This window comes from Poecile atricapillus, chromosome 8 (assembly GCF_030490865.1).
Source record: "Poecile atricapillus isolate bPoeAtr1 chromosome 8, bPoeAtr1.hap1, whole genome shotgun sequence".
NCBI classification, from domain to species: Eukaryota; Metazoa; Chordata; class Aves; order Passeriformes; family Paridae; genus Poecile; species Poecile atricapillus.
Genome location: NC_081256.1, coordinates 9,940,272 through 9,959,900, shown reverse-complemented (window position 1 = coordinate 9,959,900; position 19,629 = coordinate 9,940,272). Strand labels below are relative to the sequence as shown.

The 19,629-nt window shown below is 45.6% G+C and overlaps 1 protein-coding gene across 3 annotated transcripts in view; it reads right to left on the bottom strand.

Annotated features, from left to right (window-relative positions):
• SGPP2 (sphingosine-1-phosphate phosphatase 2) overlaps positions 1 to 15,044 on the bottom strand; it is a 34,485-nt gene extending 19,441 nt beyond the window's left edge. For 2 of the 3 annotated variants that reach the window (XR_009278111.1, XM_058843991.1), the window contains exons 1-2: positions 14,790 to 15,044; positions 1,388 to 1,546 (exon numbers count right to left, since the gene is read on the bottom strand). Coding sequence is in view for 2 of the 3 variants with exons in the window: in XM_058843991.1 (XP_058699974.1) it covers positions 1,388 to 1,546; positions 14,790 to 14,975 (345 nt within the window). In the remaining variant the exon portion in view is untranslated. The remainder of the gene's footprint in view (positions 1 to 1,387; positions 1,547 to 14,789) is intronic. The other variant, XM_058843993.1, reaches the window with a different exon arrangement.
• Between the last annotated feature and the right edge of the window lie 4,585 nt (positions 15,045 to 19,629).

The following is a 19,629-nucleotide window of genomic DNA, read 5'->3' as shown; positions in this document are numbered from 1 at the left end:
TGTATTTAAAACAGTTTCCCCATTTCAGTATAAAGTGCAACTCCACAACTCAGTAAATGAAAAATAATATTAATTATCATAATATCAGATGCTTGAATACTTTAATTAAGTCAGATTAGATCTGGCCAATAGTCAGATGAATTCCTTGCAAAGAAAAGGCAAGGCAATTCTACAGAAATGCATGTAAAGAACTCCAAAGGCCCATTCTTTTGAGCAATATGCAAACCCAGAAGGCAGTGACTATGAATTTTCATCTTCAGTGGCACATTTCCAGAAGCTGTAGGTGTACTCCTGGCCAAAACCCAGCTCTAGTTATACTGTGTCCACCTACTTCTAAATATCACCTGCAAGTTATTTTTCATGTTCTCTTTATAAAATGTACTGACTAAGGTTACTGGCACAGTAACTGATGTCTTCTGTCCAAGACCAGGTGTATTTGAAGTGTATGACCCAATTCAAATTGGTTTTATTATTTCTTATCATATTATTTGGTCAAAAGACAAAATATTATTAACCAGAATTGACTAGATCATGGAGAAGCTTCACTGTAAAGAAATAAACATGGATATCATATCTGAGTTTTAACCAAGCTTCAATTTCTTAAATCAGTGTAGATTGATAGCTAAACCTCCAGGCTCTGGCACCTGGCAGATGTGCTCCCTACCTCCCTTCTCTGTTCCAAAATAGTTTTATTTGGGCAGCAATATCTGATCAATACCAAGATGAGCAATGGCAGTGACAAAACAGCCAGTCCTGGCCTATGGCTCCTGATTATCTCCTGTTTTTTCAGTGCTACAGTAGAAATATATTATCCTGGATATCCCAAACCCATGCTGAAGCAATGCTGAAATCAGTTAATTTGTGAATGCTCTCATATTAATAAAAATCAGTGCTTTCAAGTCTTAGCCTTCAACAGACAATCTGATCTTTCCCCCCTCTAGTGACTGCAGAAACACCCTGCTTATTCCACTGCAGCCTGCATATCCCCTTTCTATCAGGTTTATAGTAATTTCAACCAAGCCAGAACCATATGAGGTTGCACAGAAGAAATGAGAATAAGAGAAAGATTTCCTAAAGTGATGGAAAACAATCCCTGAAATACTATGATGCATTGGGAAGGAAAAGTTTACCCAACTGCTCTGTGCAAACTCTATCAAAAGCAGCTCAGTCAGTGATTGTGCTGAAAAACGTCAGTCCAAGATGTGGCAGAGATGAAGAAACCCTGAGTCAGATGATGCCTCTCACCTCCTCTCTCAGTATTGCAATGCCTATTCTTCCTAAACATGAATAGTGTTGGTTCTTTTGTTCGAGGGGTTGTTCTTGCTCTTAGACATTCATTTGCTACAGATACACAATTAAAGTTTGAATTAATCATGGAAATACTTACAGACCAAACAATTATCATTCTTCTAGACACAGAGTGATCTATATTCCAGTAGGTAAATGGAAGGAAAGTGATATAAAAAATCTCTTCACCCAAAGCAGCTGAAAACTTGAACAAGTAGTAGTAGAAGTAGTTCTTCACAATGTACTTCTGTGTGCAACCCTGGAAATGAGAGAATTTTGTCATTTTAGTGGAGTAGAAAAATATAGCAGATACTTAAAATATCATAACTACTACTGTTCCCAGTCCTTAAACAAAAACTATGCGTCATGAGAAGTGTCAAGAAATGGAGTTAACTTTTATACTAGAACGAAGACTCTAGTGATAGTGCAGCTGCATTTCCTGCAGAGCAGAAATATATTCAAACTAAGGCAGCAGTCACATGGACAAAGACTTTCAAGAGATGGGATCAGCCTTTCCTCCAGGGTAATCAGGTGTATTTCATAAAAGGTATTGACGTGCTAAGTTGGAAATTTCTACATCAGTAGACAAAGCCACCGTTGCTTTCACTGGAAATGCGTTTTGAGGTGAAGAACTTAAACTGCAATTACTTAACTACTTCATTTAAAATTTGCCTCATTACAGCCCCTGAAGTTTGCTGCTGGCTGCCACTGCCACCAGCCCTCAACACCGAGCTCCTCCGTGTGCCCCCAGCCCCGTGCTCCCAGCAGGATCTCACGGGGTCACCCCCACGGAGGGGCCACAGCTCAGACTTGGGGCTGGGCTCAGCAACCACAGCTGCACGAGCAGATCCAGGGGAACACGAGGCTCTGAGTGGGCAGAGACAGGAGCTGCACCTGTCACCATCAGATTTTCACTCCAGCATTTTAAGTAACAACCACCAGGTTGTCTTTTTAAGCATTACCAGTAGATACATTGCAAACAGCAAACCTTTAGCACTTTATTTACTCATTTTATTTAGCATTAAATTTCATTCAGTCTCTGGATTTGGCAGCTAGATGATTTCACTAGTTGTACCCCACCTAATATACTTGTTTTCCCTCTTCCAAAAGGTGACACCCATTCCTGCAGAGCTGGGAAGCCACACAGCAGCACACATTGCTTAGGCCATGACTTTGGCCACTTGTTGAATGCATCTAGGAAAGGTTTGCTGCTGCTTCTGCTGCTGCCATTTGGGACTAGGACACCACTCAGAAACCTCACTGCTAGCAGGAGCAACAGGCAAGTGAATCACATTTTGCATGAATCACACATGTCACTTCAGGAATTAAAGAGTAGACAGACAAATAGACAGGACTTTTGATTCAGTGGAGGAGCAAAGGAGACAATCTAGATTCACTCCAACTTCCCCAAAAGATTAAGAATACATTGGCTGTCTAAATACAAGATGAAAGAACCTCCTAAAGATGAGAACTGAAAAGGGATCATGAAGGTCTCAGCACAGACATGCTAAGTTAAGATACAGCTTGGACATAAGCTTGTAAAATTCTCCAAATGGGAAAACTATTATGCTTGGAGCTGGCTGTATAACTAAAGTTAGTTTTCTAAAGGGAAACTCTCATCCTATGTGCTAATGAGAAAACAAAAATTGTCTAAGGAGTCTAGACATGCACTTGTGACTCATTGCAAAAGCCATTAGAAGTTTCAGTCTCTTAATCTGCTTTTAATGCAGAGATGAGGCAAACTGCACAGAAACAACAAAAGCAAGATGGAAAGAACTTGCATCCATTCAACTACCATAAAAACCCCCACAACTTGAATTGATTTTTGCATCAATAACAGAAAAGATAAGCCAACATTTTTTGAAATGCCAGGGTCAGAGGAGTATTCCCCCATCTCTCAATCACAGAGGTCAGAGATGAGTTACTGGCATCCCTCTGGGGTAACAGCTCTATGCTGTGGCTGGCTGCATGACAGAGCAATCAGTCTGAGTGTCTCAAGTCTCATCTGCCACTTAGAGAACACCCCCAGCTCAATTAGCAACTCCAATGCCTCTGTCTGAGATCCTGAAACTGTATTTGGTGACACTTAACAGGCCCCACAGAAAGCTCTCTTCTGGCACCACTAACTCCTCATTAAGCATTAATCTCCAAGGTATTGGGAATTACGTGCTTGTGTGCTTGTGAGAGGATCAGACACATCCCTAAGGTAATGCTTTTATATTTGCAACTTCATGGGATGAGGGATAAAACTTTCTAATTCCAGTAACTGTTTTGTGTGGAAAGGTGTGGTTTATCAGGTTCTAAAAGAAATGTGAAGTTAAAAAATATATTCCCAGGCTGAAGACAGGTCCAAGTCCTTCCACACGATTCTTAAAATCTTTTTTTTAATTCCATTCCTTTTCTATCAGAAAACACACACACATATTTGTGCCTCTTTTTTTTTAACTCTACACCAGCAGTTGTGCATAACCAATGTGTGACAGGGACAAACAGAGCCTGTCTGTGACACAGTGCTAGCAGCCACTTGTCAGGCACTCAGAGTGCTACAGAATCACTCCACTAGATGCTTGGTAGAGCATGGTAATAAAGTGATGTTTGTTCTTCTTGTAATCCCAAAGCACTATAAGAACAGCAAGCCTCCCCCATGCACCTTCAGACCTGTTAGCTCACATTTACTATCTACACCCAATATTTTTGCCAAAAGCACAGAGTGCAGTGCTTTGTGAAGTGTCTTCTCTTTTTATTCACATTCTAACCCCAGTGTAGAAAAATCCATTATTTGTGTTAACATCCTCTAACATTCCCAGAAATGCATTCAATCTCTAATTTTAAGTAACTCTTATCTTTAGACTTGGTTATTCTTAATGTACTGCAGTGACCTGATGCCTTCCATAATGCCTGAAGCCCTTTCAGCAAATCAGCTCTTCCATCCATCTCCATTGCTATTCAGTCTGGATCAGAGAGGTTTTAATGGGCAGCAATTAAGCCTGTAGATAAAGTCAGAATTTTTAGAGCATTTCAGAAGCAAGATGTAATAAGCCTCAACATTCACTGACACAGAAGACAAGTAATATCACAAAAATGACCATTCTCATCAACTGTAGAATATCTATTTTGAAAAACCTCAAGCACTCAGACTACAAGAAACTCTCATGGATGAGTCTCCATAAATAAACTACCCAGCTATTGGCACAGAAAACAGCTATTGAAGGTCATGCCACATTTGCAGTCTCTGTACAAGGATGGGTCACCCACACCAGGTGCTGCCACAGCACCCACCCAACCTCCCTGGAGCATGGGAGCATCCCCAAAACATTCCTACAGGGCCAGCAGAGCAGGGCAAACCAACACTGTGGTGCCTCTGGGGATAAAATAATGCACAATGACACAGCACAGGAGAAATCCATCATTTTAGAAATGATGTATAAATGTAGTGTTTAGCCTTCAAAGCTGAAGCAAAGGAACACCAGCTGAGCCACTAACTTAATAGATTAAAAAACGTATTTTTAGGAGAAAAAAAAAATAGCTGTGCAAAGATACTACTTCTTGCAATTCCTCTGGGAGATGTCTTGTCAGAGAGCAAAGCAGGCCCCAGCTTTTCCTGCCCTGTCTCTAGGGACAAGCAGTGCAGCATGAGACTTCCAAGGCTCAGAGTCTGACCCAGAGATCCCATTAACCAACACTCTGTTCTCAGCTCTAAATTACTTCGGATCTTCCACAAGATGTACATGTTTAATTGAAGTTCTTGAAGTCCCTTGCTCCCCTTCCAAGAGAATTGCCTTGCAAAAGATTAGGAATTTCCCTCCCAAGGTCCCTAATTAACACATTACATACTTTGCATTTTAAGGTTTTTTAATGCGGTAAAAAAAATGCGTTCTAAATTTAGAGAAGCCACCAAAAATCAAGCACAAAACTAAAAATAAAAAAATTCCAGCCTAGATGTTGCTTTACACAAAGACAATATAAGTCAGACAGTTCAGCCCCACAGGTGTGTACTGCTTAGAATAAAACCAGTAGGAAAAAGTGTTCTGTACTGGAGTACTCTGCATAAGCCATCAGTTTTACATCACTTTATTAACTATACCGAGTTAAAAAATAAACCTATCAAGTCACAAAAAAAAAATAATAAAATTGGTTATTAGATTTTGGAAAATAAGAAAAATCAAAACCCATGATTATCAAAGGCTTCAGCTATTCCATCCAATCAAACACACTGAGTTTCCTGAAGATCCAACAAGCAGCCAAGAACACCCCAGCACCTATGCATTCACCTTCCCTGGAGCACCAGCACTGCAACCCATTGCTCCATGGAAGGCATGAGGTGGCCAGGGAACTGTGCCCCAGTGAGAGATCTTGGTGTGACCATGAGCCCCTTACCCATGGCAGGGTGAGGGGGGAGCAGCAAAGGAGCAATACAAAGTCATGGAAGGAATTGCAGAGATGTCAGGAGACAGCAGGGGCAGGACAACAGCAAACAGCACCCACAAAGTACACACAAGGAGCCCCAAGGCATCAAAAACACACCTAACCGAGCTCATACATATGTGCAGCTTCCCACTCTGGTTAAATGCTTTAAAACAAGTAATTAATTTTTAATCTCTGCAGAACATGAGGCAGCCAGTTTTCTAAAGCTGTCCAGGTTTACAGAGTGTTGTTGGAGGGGCCCTAGAGCCATCCAAAACCTCAAAAATGTGGAGGTGGAGACAAACAGAAATCACAAGAAAATCTTCGTTAAATGTGATAACATTTTGTCCAGCTCTGCTGTTGGCAGCAGGCGCTCATTGACCAGCACACAGAGGGCACATCCAGCTCCTGGCTGTTGTGCAATAAAGACAGCAGCAGGCACTCCTGGCCTAGTGAGCAGGGACATGGCCTGGAACCATCAGATGATGCAGAAGTGAGACCATCATTGCATGAGACATAATAATGCTCAAGCTTCAAGCCAGAGAGTCACAGCACTTTCAGTGGTCTCAGGTAAAGAACCAGTGGGGAGCCTGAAAATCAGACAGGATCCTGGTAATATTTCAGCAATTTCTTAACTCATTCCAAAAGGCCATTAGATAAAACTCTCAGCAAGGTACAATAGAAGAGCAGTGCTGCACAGCCAAGAGCACCAGGGATAGCTGGAAGCATTTGCCAGAGCAAAGGCTGAGACCACCCAGACAGACAACGGGAAAGGTACATGCAGGTCTCCCATCAGTGCTGTCCCCTGGGCACAATGCTCACCCAGTCACCACAGCTTACATCAGCATGTGTTCATCCAAAGACTCCCTTCAGCCTGTAAAGGATGGTCAGCTGAGACAGATACACACATCTGCACATCAACACACACCCAGCACACTGAAGATGCAATGGGTCCAGAACAGTTAAGACACTTCAGTTTATGTGTGAAGATTTCATTTTTCAATCTTCATATGATTTCCCTTACACTCTGATTAGTAGTTGGGAGATAGACTGGATTATTTCTGTATCTTGCTCTAGAAGTAACATGATTAGCCTTCTTCCTTGTAGTGAAGGAACACACATAGAAGTAACAGAATCAGTCAAGTCATTTCAATATGAAGTGGAATAACGTAAGACTAGAGTTGACAGAGAATTTGTTTAGGCAGTTAATAGGAAGAATCAAAGAAGGAAAAATTGATTATGTTGTCTTCCGTAAAGAAAGCTGTCTTAAAGAAACCAAAGTAAGTCTCTTTCAGATAGGGGAGTGGCTGCTAAGGAGGCTGAGATTGCTTGAGAAGGACCATGCCTGCAGCCCCTGGAAAGGACAGCCTCACATTTCCTGACAGCCTAAACTAAGGCTGGTCCAGCTTGTCCACCAAGCTGGCTTACACTCACACCACTGTGGTGGGAGCTGGTCTAACCTGTCTTTACCGAACCAGAGGTGAAAACTCCACTGCTTGCTCCAGGCGATCTCCAAGTGCTTTGCTCTCCTGCCACCTAGCCTGAAACCTTCTTGCTGAAATTGAAACCTATGGCTATTTTCTTATCTACTGCAGACAAGGAACAAATTGTTTCCTTCCTGTGAAGGAAAGCATTATAAGCATTCAGAAATGACATAACTGTTCTCTCTTCCACTCCCTAATCACCTGATAATTCTTACAGGGGGTACTGAGCATTTTCCAGACACAGCACCTAACATGCCTGTCTTGAATTACAGAGCCCAAAGATCAGAGGTTACACTTCAGCAGTGCTGAAGGAACAGTCCTGCACAATGTTATTCATTTTGTGGGCAGTTTTCAGGTTTGTCACCATTGACCCGTGTCAAAGCTGTGATTTCAAGCAACTTTTTTTGCTTTGTGAAATTTCTACCACATCTATTGTTCCATTCTACAGTTGAGTCTACACCTGCTTCTTCAAAAAGTATCTGCTCCTGTTGAATAGAAGCCAATTTTCAACCATATCTTCTGCTTGACAAGACTATTTGACTTCTGTTCTCATCCTCCAGCCTAACTGCACCTTCTTCTAAATTCACCTCACAGGCATCATGCCTCTCACACCTACGTTTCCAGCTAGTGATTTCCACATGGCTAAGAAACCTGTTCTGAAAAGATTCTCATCACTTTCCATCAAAAGGTGTCCATTGTGGCACTCAAACTCACAGGTCATTTAATTTCCTGTGTTCCTTTCTTAGCAGATGCCTGGGGAGTTGGCATCCATGATTCAGAGAATCATAAAATTGTTTGGGTTGGAAGGGGACCTTTAAAAATCAATCCTACCAGCTCAAATACTTTGGAGCTTTTGTTTGTTGCTATTAAAAAGGCAAGGCATTCTGACCTTCCTCCACACAGTGGTGTCATGGCATCAGAATTATGGTTCACCCCTTTTCTTGCAGTACAATTCTGAGGAACTCCAATAGGTCTACCTTCCACCATGATCTTCAGACTTTTGAGCACACACCTGAAAGCACCTTCCCAACATGCAGGGTAATGCCCCTGCATCCATTTCCTTGCCTGCTCTTTATGGAAAGCTGTTCCTCTCATGGCCATTCTAGTTGCTGGAGAACTCCCCAGGAGCCCAGTTCTGACACTTTTGTTATGAATCACTGATGTGTGTCGGCAGCATTTTTCTGCCAAGAAAGCTGCACAACACCAGCATGAACAGGGCTGTGCACTTCTCCTTGAGCTCACCCCCCTCATTCCCTGAGCCCTGCTTTGCCAGGCAGAGGTTGGACATGGCTGTTTCAGCTGCCCTGACAGATGTGGTGAGTGAGCTTCTGGTGCACTTCAGCATCCTCCCACATTCCAGGAAGAGATGCCCAGTTTGTGCAATGTGGAAACAACAGGGCAAGAGAAGCAAGCTAGGGAAGGGCTTAGGAAAAGGCTTCCTTCCTCCCTGTTTTACAGTGGAAGAACAGGTTTATTTAATTGCATTTTAATTTACGAGAATTAGACTGCAATTTTGTGGGGTGCAATGCAGAACCTGCACCTGGAAATAAATGTCTGAGGAAGGTATTTTAAGGATTAGGTAGCACCAGTGTCTGTGGACAGAGGGAGGAAAAGGCAAGTTCAGAAACAGAGAAAGCAAATTTTAGGCAATTCAGAAAGATGGGGATTCCAGCTTCAAAATATATCAGATTTCTCTGAAACTGTAGTTCATATTTCCAAAGGTACAGTGTTACTAAAACTGTTTTTGGGTAGAAGGATGTGTCACAAACAGCAGTTTTCCAGCAGCACAGCATTAGGTGGTCACCCTGCTCATACACCCACACATCTCCCTCAAGCACCATCACCTTTTAGTTTTGATTTCCTGCCAAAACCAAATGAGTCAGAGTGTTACCAGGGCCTGCATGGCAAGGCTGCTGGATATCCAAGGTGGTCTGCAGAGATACTGAGGAGAAGGAATAGGAAGACACTCACTCACTTTTGCCCCAGAAGACAGGTCTTAGGAGATCCTCAAGAGAAGCTTAACCTAACCCAACCCAACAGGAGCTCGAAGGAATGGCCAGTGACCATGGAGAAACAGGACTTCGCTGTTACACTTCTTTTCAGAGCAGAAAGCTTGTTCTCACATCAAGATTTTATTTTAGAAATTAAATGTAGTCTGGAAGTTTGACACCATAGATGAATCACTTATTTCTACACAGCAGCATCATGAATCCAGTCAGATAATTTTGCACAAAGATTAGTTCCATGGCAGATGTCTGTTCTGAGAGGCACAGAGCAGCAAGGCTTCTGCAACATAAACAGAGTAACACCATGCCATTTTCAGACAACTAAACTATTTGTTTTAATCTCTTACAATCAGGCACCAGCACAAGGTGAAGTGACTTCTTTGCCAGTAGACAGCTCCAGGATTCAAATCAAAGCAGTTTGCAAAGGTAGTGCCTTAGGAAAGAGCTTTGGGTTAAGTACCATCACACATATACAGGTGCCTTGTCCACGTGCTCCCAAAAGCCACAGACTCCTGTAAGGAGGAAGGGATGTGCTCAAATTGCAGCTGTGGCTGTGGAGAGGCACATGGGAGGACACCTCAGCAGCCAGCCTGCCCCTGGGAAGAGAGCTGCAGATAAGATGTTCTAAATTCACTCGCTGCCTCATTACTAGTTGCAATTAGTGCAGGCCGTGCTGATGCTGTTTGTGATGGAGGAACACACAAGGAGACCAACATGTAACCTGATGTTTCCAAGTGCTGCTCCAAGGCCTGCATCTCCTACCCCACTGAATGAGCCCTGCTGTGGCTGCAGCCCCCTTGGTGCTCCCCCAGCCAGCAGTGCTTGGCACAGTGCTGGTGGCCCTTTTTTGGCAGGTGCTTGCAAGCTTTAATACTTCAGTCAGTGCCAGCGCAAAATTCACCCTGGCACCACACACCTGCAGGTGACGTGGGTGTCAGCTGCCCTTCTGGGACTCCCCTCTCCTCCCTAGACCTGTCTTTCAGTCTTTTGCTTGCTCTGCCCTTTGCTTCAAGCCACAGATCCTGGTGGGTGGGCTGTATATTTGTCAGGGAACAGGCTCCTCGCTGCTGATGGCTCTGGACCCTTTCCACTGCAAACATCCAGGCTTTGCTCTTGTGGCACACCTGAGGTGTCTGACACCGACTCCTCCTGTAAAATAAAGTACCCCAACATTCTCTCTTTGCAAAGGGAAATGGCAATGGGGAACACTAAAGGCACTACACTTCATTAGCTGGTTGACTTAAGTAAGTAGTTATAATTCCATGCAATGGAGCAAGCTGCAAAGGGGATAAAAACCACCTGGCCTGGGGTGATAGTGACCACTTCATGTGTGCCAAAACCCACAGGCTCAGGGAACTCTATTAGCAGTGGTTTGCAACTGGCAGCTGTCTTCAAAAGGAAACATTATACATGCTTTCATTTTTATATCTAGTAATAAGTATTCCAAAAGTTAGTAATAAAATAAGTAAATCAGTGATTCAACTCCATATTCACAGCATTCACGGTCTCCACATCTAGACCAATAGCAGTATACCCTGGCGAAGTAAGTTACAGGTGCTAACCAAACCTCAGATTTACTTGCCATAGCAGCCATTAGTCACCTTCCACTGCCCAGATGACCCATACACATTCCCTACAGAGCATGAAAGCAAGAGAAATTGAAAGAACTGGCTGCCCAAAGGAATTTTCCAGAACACATTTTCTCTGGCTTCTTGCCTGCTAAATCTACTCCTGCTCTCCAGAGACCCAAACGAGAAAAACGACAGCAGATTAACTTTTATTATTCTGGTTGATATCTAAACTAATGGCCCAAGACATTCAGCAGAATTATAAAGCAGTAAGTGGCTCACCTCCAAGCACTGGAATTAATCCTAGGATCCTGACAGCTCCTCATTATGAGGTCCAGTGGCCTCCAAAAAGATGACTCAGGCTGTGATCCAGGAAGCAATGAGTCATGAAGCACATCATCATCATCATCATCGGTGTAAGCCCTGGGCTGCCGGCACAGCCCCTCGGGTGCCCCTGTGCCAGCAGCACTCTCTCAGCAGCAGGCACCACACTGGGTCTCTACTGCTATCAGCAAAGCTTCACAAACTTGTTAGCTTCAGGTGTTTCTGCAGCAAGATCCTGAAGCTGAGATGGTAACAAATGGCAGGCAGCTGTCTTTGCAGCCTGTTCTCCAGAGGGGATGCAAGGCTGCTCCCTGAGGAGAGGCAAACCCCAGTGCTAACAGATTCTCACAGGGCTGCCACACACTGTGGATGTGACTCCACTGTCATCTTCCAAAGCACTGTCACTCAGGGCTGGCCAAAATCCCCCGATGAAACCATCTCACTCAAAGATTAACATCATCCCTTACTGGCTGCTTGGACCTCAGACCAAGAGCTGGACACGTGCAGGGTGGTCCAGCTCCCTGGGCAGCCACTCCGGGTACGGGAGATCGGAACACAGAGTACGAGAGCGCGGGAGCGCTGCTGGGGAATGTGAGCCCTGTGCTCAGCCCATTGAAACAAGAAACTGGATCTCACGTTTCCCCTGCTGCAGCTCCAAACTGAGGAGCTTCCAAAAGTTCAGCTGTATTCTCTAGGGGAACAAAGTGTTAGCACTTGAGGCAAAAATGACTGTTCTAGCAGTGCTCATGGGCTTTTTTCACAAGGGTTTGCCTCTCCTGCTGAACCCACCTCAGCTACCGCCAACTCACTGCTGCATGGAAAGGGAAACAACATGAAACAAAGTCAGCCCACAAAACAATTTAAAAAGGAAAAGCAGGACTCTGAGGCTGGTGCAAAAATCTATTGCAAGGGACCACCACAGAAGAGAGGCCTTGACTCAGGCTCTAGAGCAAGCATGCTTCAAATTACCAGCCATCCCCTCACAGCAAAAACAGTGTTTTCATCTATATCCTGCAAATAAACGACCACATTTTTGGGGACTGTAATACATGTGCAGCTTGAGATGGATGTGCAGTTTGTACCTACCTTCTCTGTTTCTGTTACCATCACCTGGCTGTTATCCTGGTTATCCTCCTCACCTACAGCATGAGCAAGAGCCATACAATCACTAAACATCATCATGCAGTTTGTAAACATTGTGCCGGTTTGGAGCAGTTCTGACAGTTAAGGAATAACTACAGTGTAAACATGAACTGTACTCTCTCAAAGGCAGGAAGACAGATCTCAAGATGATAAAGCATCTGGGAAAGGAAGAGTGGAGACAAACAAATCTCTACAAAGAACTTTGAATAGAAGGTTGTTTTTTCCCTTTGTACCCTTTCATTCAGGCTATCAATTTCAGGAGCAAAAGTCCACCAGGAGATTAGTGATAAGCAAAGCTCCACTTTTTAAATATATGTGGCCTTTTTTTGGCCAATCACAGAACACCAGCTTCAGGTAGTAAGTTGTTTTTATGAGCACAGCTTGAGGGTTTCCTACAAAGCATCAGGAAAAGATACCTTTTAGCTATTCCAGAAATAAATTTCTTGTGAAACAAACTAATAATAGAAAGCACTACAGAAAAGAAACTAGTATGTGCCAGAGACAGCATGGTTACAGGAAGTTGCTTGCTTGTCTTCTATAGTAATAAACCCAGGCAGTTTCTCCACTAAAAGCCCATAGATTCAATATCTAGACCAAGCTAGGACATAAACCCAGTTAATGTATTGGACTAATACCATTCTGTATCATTCACAGACACCAGAGTTTGCATTTGAGGTATTAGAATGATTCTAAATTATCTGATAACCAAGGAACATCAAGAACATGGGCTAGGTGATTGATTCAATATTTAAGAAACACATGCAGCCACAGCTGTCACATCTAAGCATTTCATTCCTTGTCTAATCTCATGGCAACTCCTGTGGGGCAGGCAGGACTGATTTACAAAAATCCAGAAATACAGCCACTCACGCTGCTGCTGGCCACTGTAATCACGCCTTGGGGCTTTTTTTTTTCTTTTAACCATATATTTAATCTCCAGGTTATACACAAACAGAGACAATGATGAATCACGAGCCACACAAGACTCCAGGAGGGAGATGCAGGAGCAGCACTTGAGCACCTTTCCGCAAACACTTGCAGCTAGCAGCAAGAAAATGCCACTGTCCATAGAGAATTCATGGCCAAGGAATTTGCTATGTGAATGAGACCCCTAAACCTGCTTATCTGCAGATATATCAGGGCAACCTGAGGTCATTAGCAACAATGCAAAGGGTCTGAGCCTTAGCCTCACTTTTCACATTTCTTGTCAGGTTGCAGAAGACTCTCATTGTAAAAATAGACTTTTCATTTCCAGTTTCAATAAAAAGGAACATACATCTCTTTATAATTCTAGCACTTCATTGAAACACCGTTCAATCTCTTACTCCCATCTCCATTTTGGGGGTGCTTGAACCCAACTTTCATGTTTCAGAAATGAGTGTCATAATTCTGTGTCATGATTCTGTAGAAACAAACCTTTCTGCTTCTATCTCCAAGTTCCATCACTCAGAACACACTCACCCTTCACATAAAGGTAATTGTGCCTTACTTCATGAGACCCAAAACAATTGCTCAAGGTGAACAGCTACAGTCATGGAGTATTTTAGTATCAACACTGGTACATGAACTACGTCACTGTTCAAAAGAAAGCAATATCATTTATACATCACACAGCAATACATCTTTTAGTGAATTATCTGCATAGTTTACCCAAAAGAGCACTCACTGTAGTTCAGAAGTGAACAGACTGAACTACATCTAACTGAGAAAGATTCAAGCAGCAGCTAAGGAGGAATTTTAGATGCTTGAAATGGGAATCTGAGCACTGGATGTGGAACAGGGAACAGTAAAATAGTATGGAAGGGAAGGAGTGGTAGAGTTGTGACATTCACGGCTGGTCCATGTTTATGTTGCAGGTAAGTGTTTGGAAGCCCATTATCACACCTGCTTTCCTAAAGGCACCACAAAGCGATCTGCTAATGAATCCAAGCCATTACAGTAAGAGAAAAAGCAGCTCGTCCGACCTGTACACATGAGTTGCATCATACCCTTCCTTCCCTGTTCCCTCCTGATACACAGGGGAATTACAGACCTTGCCGGGAAACGCGGCGACCTGCCTGGCCAGGGGGAGCTGAGCCGGTCTCCATGTGCAGCTCGGCTGCGGTCAGCAGGGCTGAGGCTCTGGGGGCGCAGGCCGGGAGCGGGGCCGGCTGCGGGCACAGCCCGTGCGGAGAGCAGGGGCCGGGGAGCGCTCAGCACCGCGCCAGGTGCGCCCCGCACGGAGAGGGACCCGCGGGGAGCAGAGCTGCTCCTTCCCAGCCGCATCTCCGGGGCCGAGGCTGCGGTGACCCGCAGGCCCTTCTGCGGGCGACTCCCGCCGGCACCGATCGCCCCATCCCGGGGGAGCCAGCGATGTGGGAGCGCGGAGAGCTCAAAGACGCTTCCCCGGCGGGGCCAGGATGCGGCCGGGCTGCGGCAGCGCACGGCGCTCCTCGCTCTCAGCCAGAGCCCTTTCCCCCTCCCCCCTGCCCTGGCAGGCTGCGGGATGCGGGGGGACCCTCCCGGGGCATCCCTGCGCGCACGGTGCCGGGGGCGGCTCTGCTGAGTCACAGCGGCCCCCCCGCCGCACTCACCTGCGGGCCGCTCCCTCCGGCCGGCCAGCGCCGTGCGCCCGCTCCATTGCAGGCGCCGCGCTCCCGGGGCCCCTCCGCGGGGTCGCCGCTGCCTCCGCCCTCCTCGCCGGCGGGGAAGAGCCCGCAGGAGCGCTGGAAGCGAGCCACGGGCTGGGAGCTGCGCAGGGTGCCCAGCAAGCGAGCCATGCTGCCGCCAGCCTCCGCGCAGCGCGGCCCCAGCGCGCCCCGCCGGCCGCGGGGCCGCGGGCAGGTGCGCCCGCCCCGCCCCGCACAGGTGCGCCCGCCCCGCCCCGCACAGGTGCGCCCGCCCCGCCCCGCACAGGTGCGCTGCCCCTCCCCGTCCCTCTCGCACAGGTGAGATATCCCGTCCCTCCCGCACAGGTCAGATATCCCGCCCCTCCCGCACAGGTGAGATATCCCGTCCCTCCCGCACAGGTGAGATATCCCGCTCCTCCCGCACAGGTGAGATATCCCGTCCCTCCCGCACAGGTCAGATATCCCGCCCCTCCCGCACAGGTGAGATATCCCGTCCCTCCCGCACAGGTGAGATATCCCGTCCCTCCCGTACAGGTCAGATATCCCGTCCCTCCCGCACAGGTGAGATATCCCGTCCCTCCCGCACAGGTGAGATATCCCGTCCCTCCCGCACAGGTGAGATATCCCGTCCCTCCCGCACAGGTGAGATATCCCGCCCCTCCCGTACAGGTGAGATATCCCGTCCCTCCCGTACAGGTGAGATATCCCGTCCCTCCCGCACAGGTCAGATATCCCGCTCCTCCCGCACAGGTCAGATATCCCGTCCCTCCCGCACAGGTGAGATATCCCGTCCCTCCCGCACAGGTGCGCTGCCCCACCCGGGAGCGCCCCTTGCCGGCCGGGCCCCGCTCTTCCCCTTCCTGGCTCCCAACCCCGCGGTACCCCCCGGTGAGGGCAGGACATTCAGCGTGGTCCTTTTCTTTGGTGTTTTCTCCTGCCATGATGTTTTTCCTGCTATCTTAATGTGAAGAGAGAATGCCCCGAATCACACCAAAATCTTTGGGAAAAACGCTTAGGCGTGGATGCCATGCTACATGGGTTCGTCTTCTGTCAGTTCATCTCATGGGTATAAAATACACCCTGAACGGTCCCTGTTTTCATTTTGACTGGTTTTGGAATCAGCTTTTATTTCTTTTCGCAAATATTTGCAGATCTACATTGTATACCTCACACGTACACATACCCCTATAAGGATACATCTCCAAATATTTTCTCCCTTAAGCACAGCTATGGAGTTTCCTACAGAAAAAGAGGAGCAATCACGTGGAAGATGCCCCTCAAGTTCTGGGGCTGCAAACCTTGCCTGCTGATTCCTACTTTTGAAACATTTAGCATCTTAGTTCCATCAATACATTTTATTTTCTTTTTAGAACAGCCATTTCTATTCCCAGAAATATATTTTGTACAAGGGTTGCACAATCATCATTTGCTCAATGTAGACTCATTTAAAGTTTGTTGCTTTTTTTTTTTTTCATTCTCAAATCCCCCAAATTATGCAAGATTGCACCAAGGCTTTTTTTTACAGAGTACTTGGAAACCAAAGCCACATTCCTTTGCTTTTTAGGAAGTTGGTGTGTCCCTGTGCCACCGTTTGGGCTGCCTGTAGGAGATGCTCACCCCGGCCCCAGGAGTGCCACTGCTCTCGAGATGGCAGAGTCATCTCATCACCCATGGCCATGGGCCACATGGTCTCTGTGAGGAATCCCAGGGACAGGTCTTCATCACCCCCATCCACAATCCAGGGCAAACTTCACAGATCTCATCTAATTGTTTGTGTGATTCATTTTCTTCTGTCTTCTCCAAATGCAATCTTCTATCAGTAGAGGTTTGCCCAGCCTCCAGGTAACATCACGTGTCAGGTGTGTGCAGACACAGCCCTGGCCGTGATGACAGGGCTCCCCTGACAGCAGAGCCAGCTCACAGGGACTGAGGAGGGAGGCAGACTGTGCAGGTTATGTGTTTGTACTCTCTTACTTGGGGGAATTATTTATTGTTTGCCTCTGGGTTTGTTTTTAATAGCTGTAAAACTTACTAGGTGCACTCATAAGTATCTGGGAAACATTTGTCTTCTTTTTCCTCTTCTGTGGATATGTGAAAAATCCACAGGTGTGGAATTTTAATTAAAAATTGCATTTATATTGCTTAATTCTTTCTACATAGACTAACTTCATTAAAGCTGGATGCCTTCAAATCATAGTCACTTCATGGTTATTTTCACTGTGCTGCAGAAAGAGTCTTCAAAACTATTTCATTCTTATTTTGTCCACCTAGATGTCAACATGTACAAAAATTTGTAACATGTTAACTTGAAGAGTAAAATTACAGCCCTGCTGGTGCAGCTGGGAGCCTTGCCACTGATGCCAATGGGATAGGATCTCATCCAGAGATGCAGTGGAAAGAAGGAATGAAAGTGCATGGCTGGGGCCAGCACTCGGTGGGTATTTTAAAACATCTCTTTGTCAACCACAAGTCAATATTTATCTGATCTGCCTACATAGTTATGTCATTATAATACTTCCCAGGTATTAAAATAGCACTAGGCATTCACAGCCAGCTTCTCCCTAATTCCTCTTCAGGTGCACACTCAGGTTAGTGGGAGTGTGGGAGTCTCACTGAGGATGTCAGCACCCAGCTGATGAGAATTCAGGTTTTATTAATCAAACTTACTCTAACCTTAATAGAGAGAAAAAATAAGGGGGAAATTTCTACTTATTGTTAATTTTAATATGCCTTGTGCATATTATGGATTCAACATGAGTAATTACAAGTACTACATGAGCTGTGAGCCTTTTTTTGCTGTGGAAAGTGATGGGATTTGTGGGAGTTATATTCCCAATATGGACTGATTTCTGGGGTGAAGGAAACTTTTCAGGTCTCATTGCATAGAATTATAAAATATCCTGACTTGGAAGGGACTCAGAGGGATCATCAAAGTCCAACTCCTGGCCCAGCACAGGACAGCCCCAGGAGTCACACCATGTGCTTGAGAGCAATGTCCAAAGGCTTCTTGAACTCTGTCAGGCTGGTGCTGTGACCCCTTTCCTGGGGAGCCTGCTCAGTGCCCAACCACCCCCGGGTGAAAGATGCTTTCCCAGTATCTTACCTAGTCTTCCCATGAGGCCTGATGCTGTTCCTTCAGGTCCCATCTCTGGGCACCAGGGAGCAGAGATCAGTGCCTGCCCCTCTGCTTCCCCTGATGAGGAAGCTGCAGCCTGTGCTGAGACCTCCCCTCACTCTCCTCTTCTCCAGGCTGAATAAGCCAAGTCACTTCAGCTGATTCACACATGGCTTCTCTGCTAGACCATTCACCATCTTCATAGCTTTAGGTCACAAAGGAAACTCACTGGTGGCTTTTGGACATTTTCTTAGGAAGATGATGATCAATCTAATCAAACTGCCTCTAATGCCTCCCCTCAAACAATTTTTTAGCTAACCTGCAAATACAAACCACATTCATCACAGGAGCAGAGGTTTCCCCAGACTTGTGCTCCTGTGGTTGTAGGGGGAAATGGCAGTGCAGCAGAGACACAACCTGAGCAGCCTGATGACCCCAGGCAGGATAGACACTTATTTCTGGGCAATTCCACCTCTTGTCTATCCAGTACTGAACAGATACAGACACAGCTGCAGGACTGGGGGGCACCAGGAGAGGGAAACAGAGATGCTTCCAGGATGGAACAGAGGGTCATAGGAAAGACCACAGTGCAGGAGTGGGAGGTGTTTGGGCCATGGAGAGGATGGAGGATTTGAGGACAGAAGCAGGGGCAGAGGACTGAAAATACCTAGTAATGTGAAAATGTAAAAATCTATAGGAACCTTATTTTACCATTTCTACTGCACACAGAATGACTTGTTTACTCTTGCTCAAAGCAAGAGTATGAATCAATCATCTTCTATTCCTTTTATGAAACAATGTTCTAATGCCCTTTTCCTGAGACTTACCCCCATTATTCCTGATGGGCAAGAAAAATACTCAGGATCTGGCTCCTTGAAAGATCTGCTCCCCAAATTTAACAATTAAAAAAAAAAAATATCAAGAACCGTCCCACACTTTGTGTGGCCCATACAGATTTACAGATTAAGAAAGGCAACTTCCTGTAAAAACAGTGGAATCAATGTCTCTGCTAAAGACTAGATGAGTATGATTCTGAGAGTGTTTAAAAGAAGTTATTTATAAACTGTCCAGTAGCAAAAAAAGCATTTAAAGCTTTATCTAGTGAAACGGCCTTATCCAGAGCCAAAATATCTCACTAATAGCTGGTCAGTATTTAGCTACATTTTCACAAGGGAAGAAAATCACCCCTGGGCTGAGGAAAAGCATGAAAGATGAGAACACAAAGGGTAACTTCTGAGAAAGCTGAGAATAGTGCCTTGTGCTGAAGGCATTTCCTTAACAACAACGGGTGTCATTGTCATGATGGTGGATAATTTTGCCTTCAGCATCAACAAAGTTAAGAGTGAAGTACAAATTCCAGGGCTGGGGGTGGATGATGATGCTAGGAGAGCACAGCTCAGCTTTCAGATGTCAGCCTGAGTTTGCAGTCCTGACAGCCAGACAAGCCTTGTTTTCCCTCGTAAGCTGAGGGAATGGAGGAGCAAAATATGAGCACACCTTTTACTGTCACTCTAAGGCAGCAACCAGGTGTCACTGTGGAAGATCACACTCACAGTGACTTTGGCTGAGATCCCTCTGAGGAGCCTGTGGCTTATTAGTTACAAACACATCTCTCAGAGCTGTAGTTTTCCAAACCAAAAAAAACCACTGAAGTGACAGGAACAGGAACAAATTGAAGCCCCTGAAAGC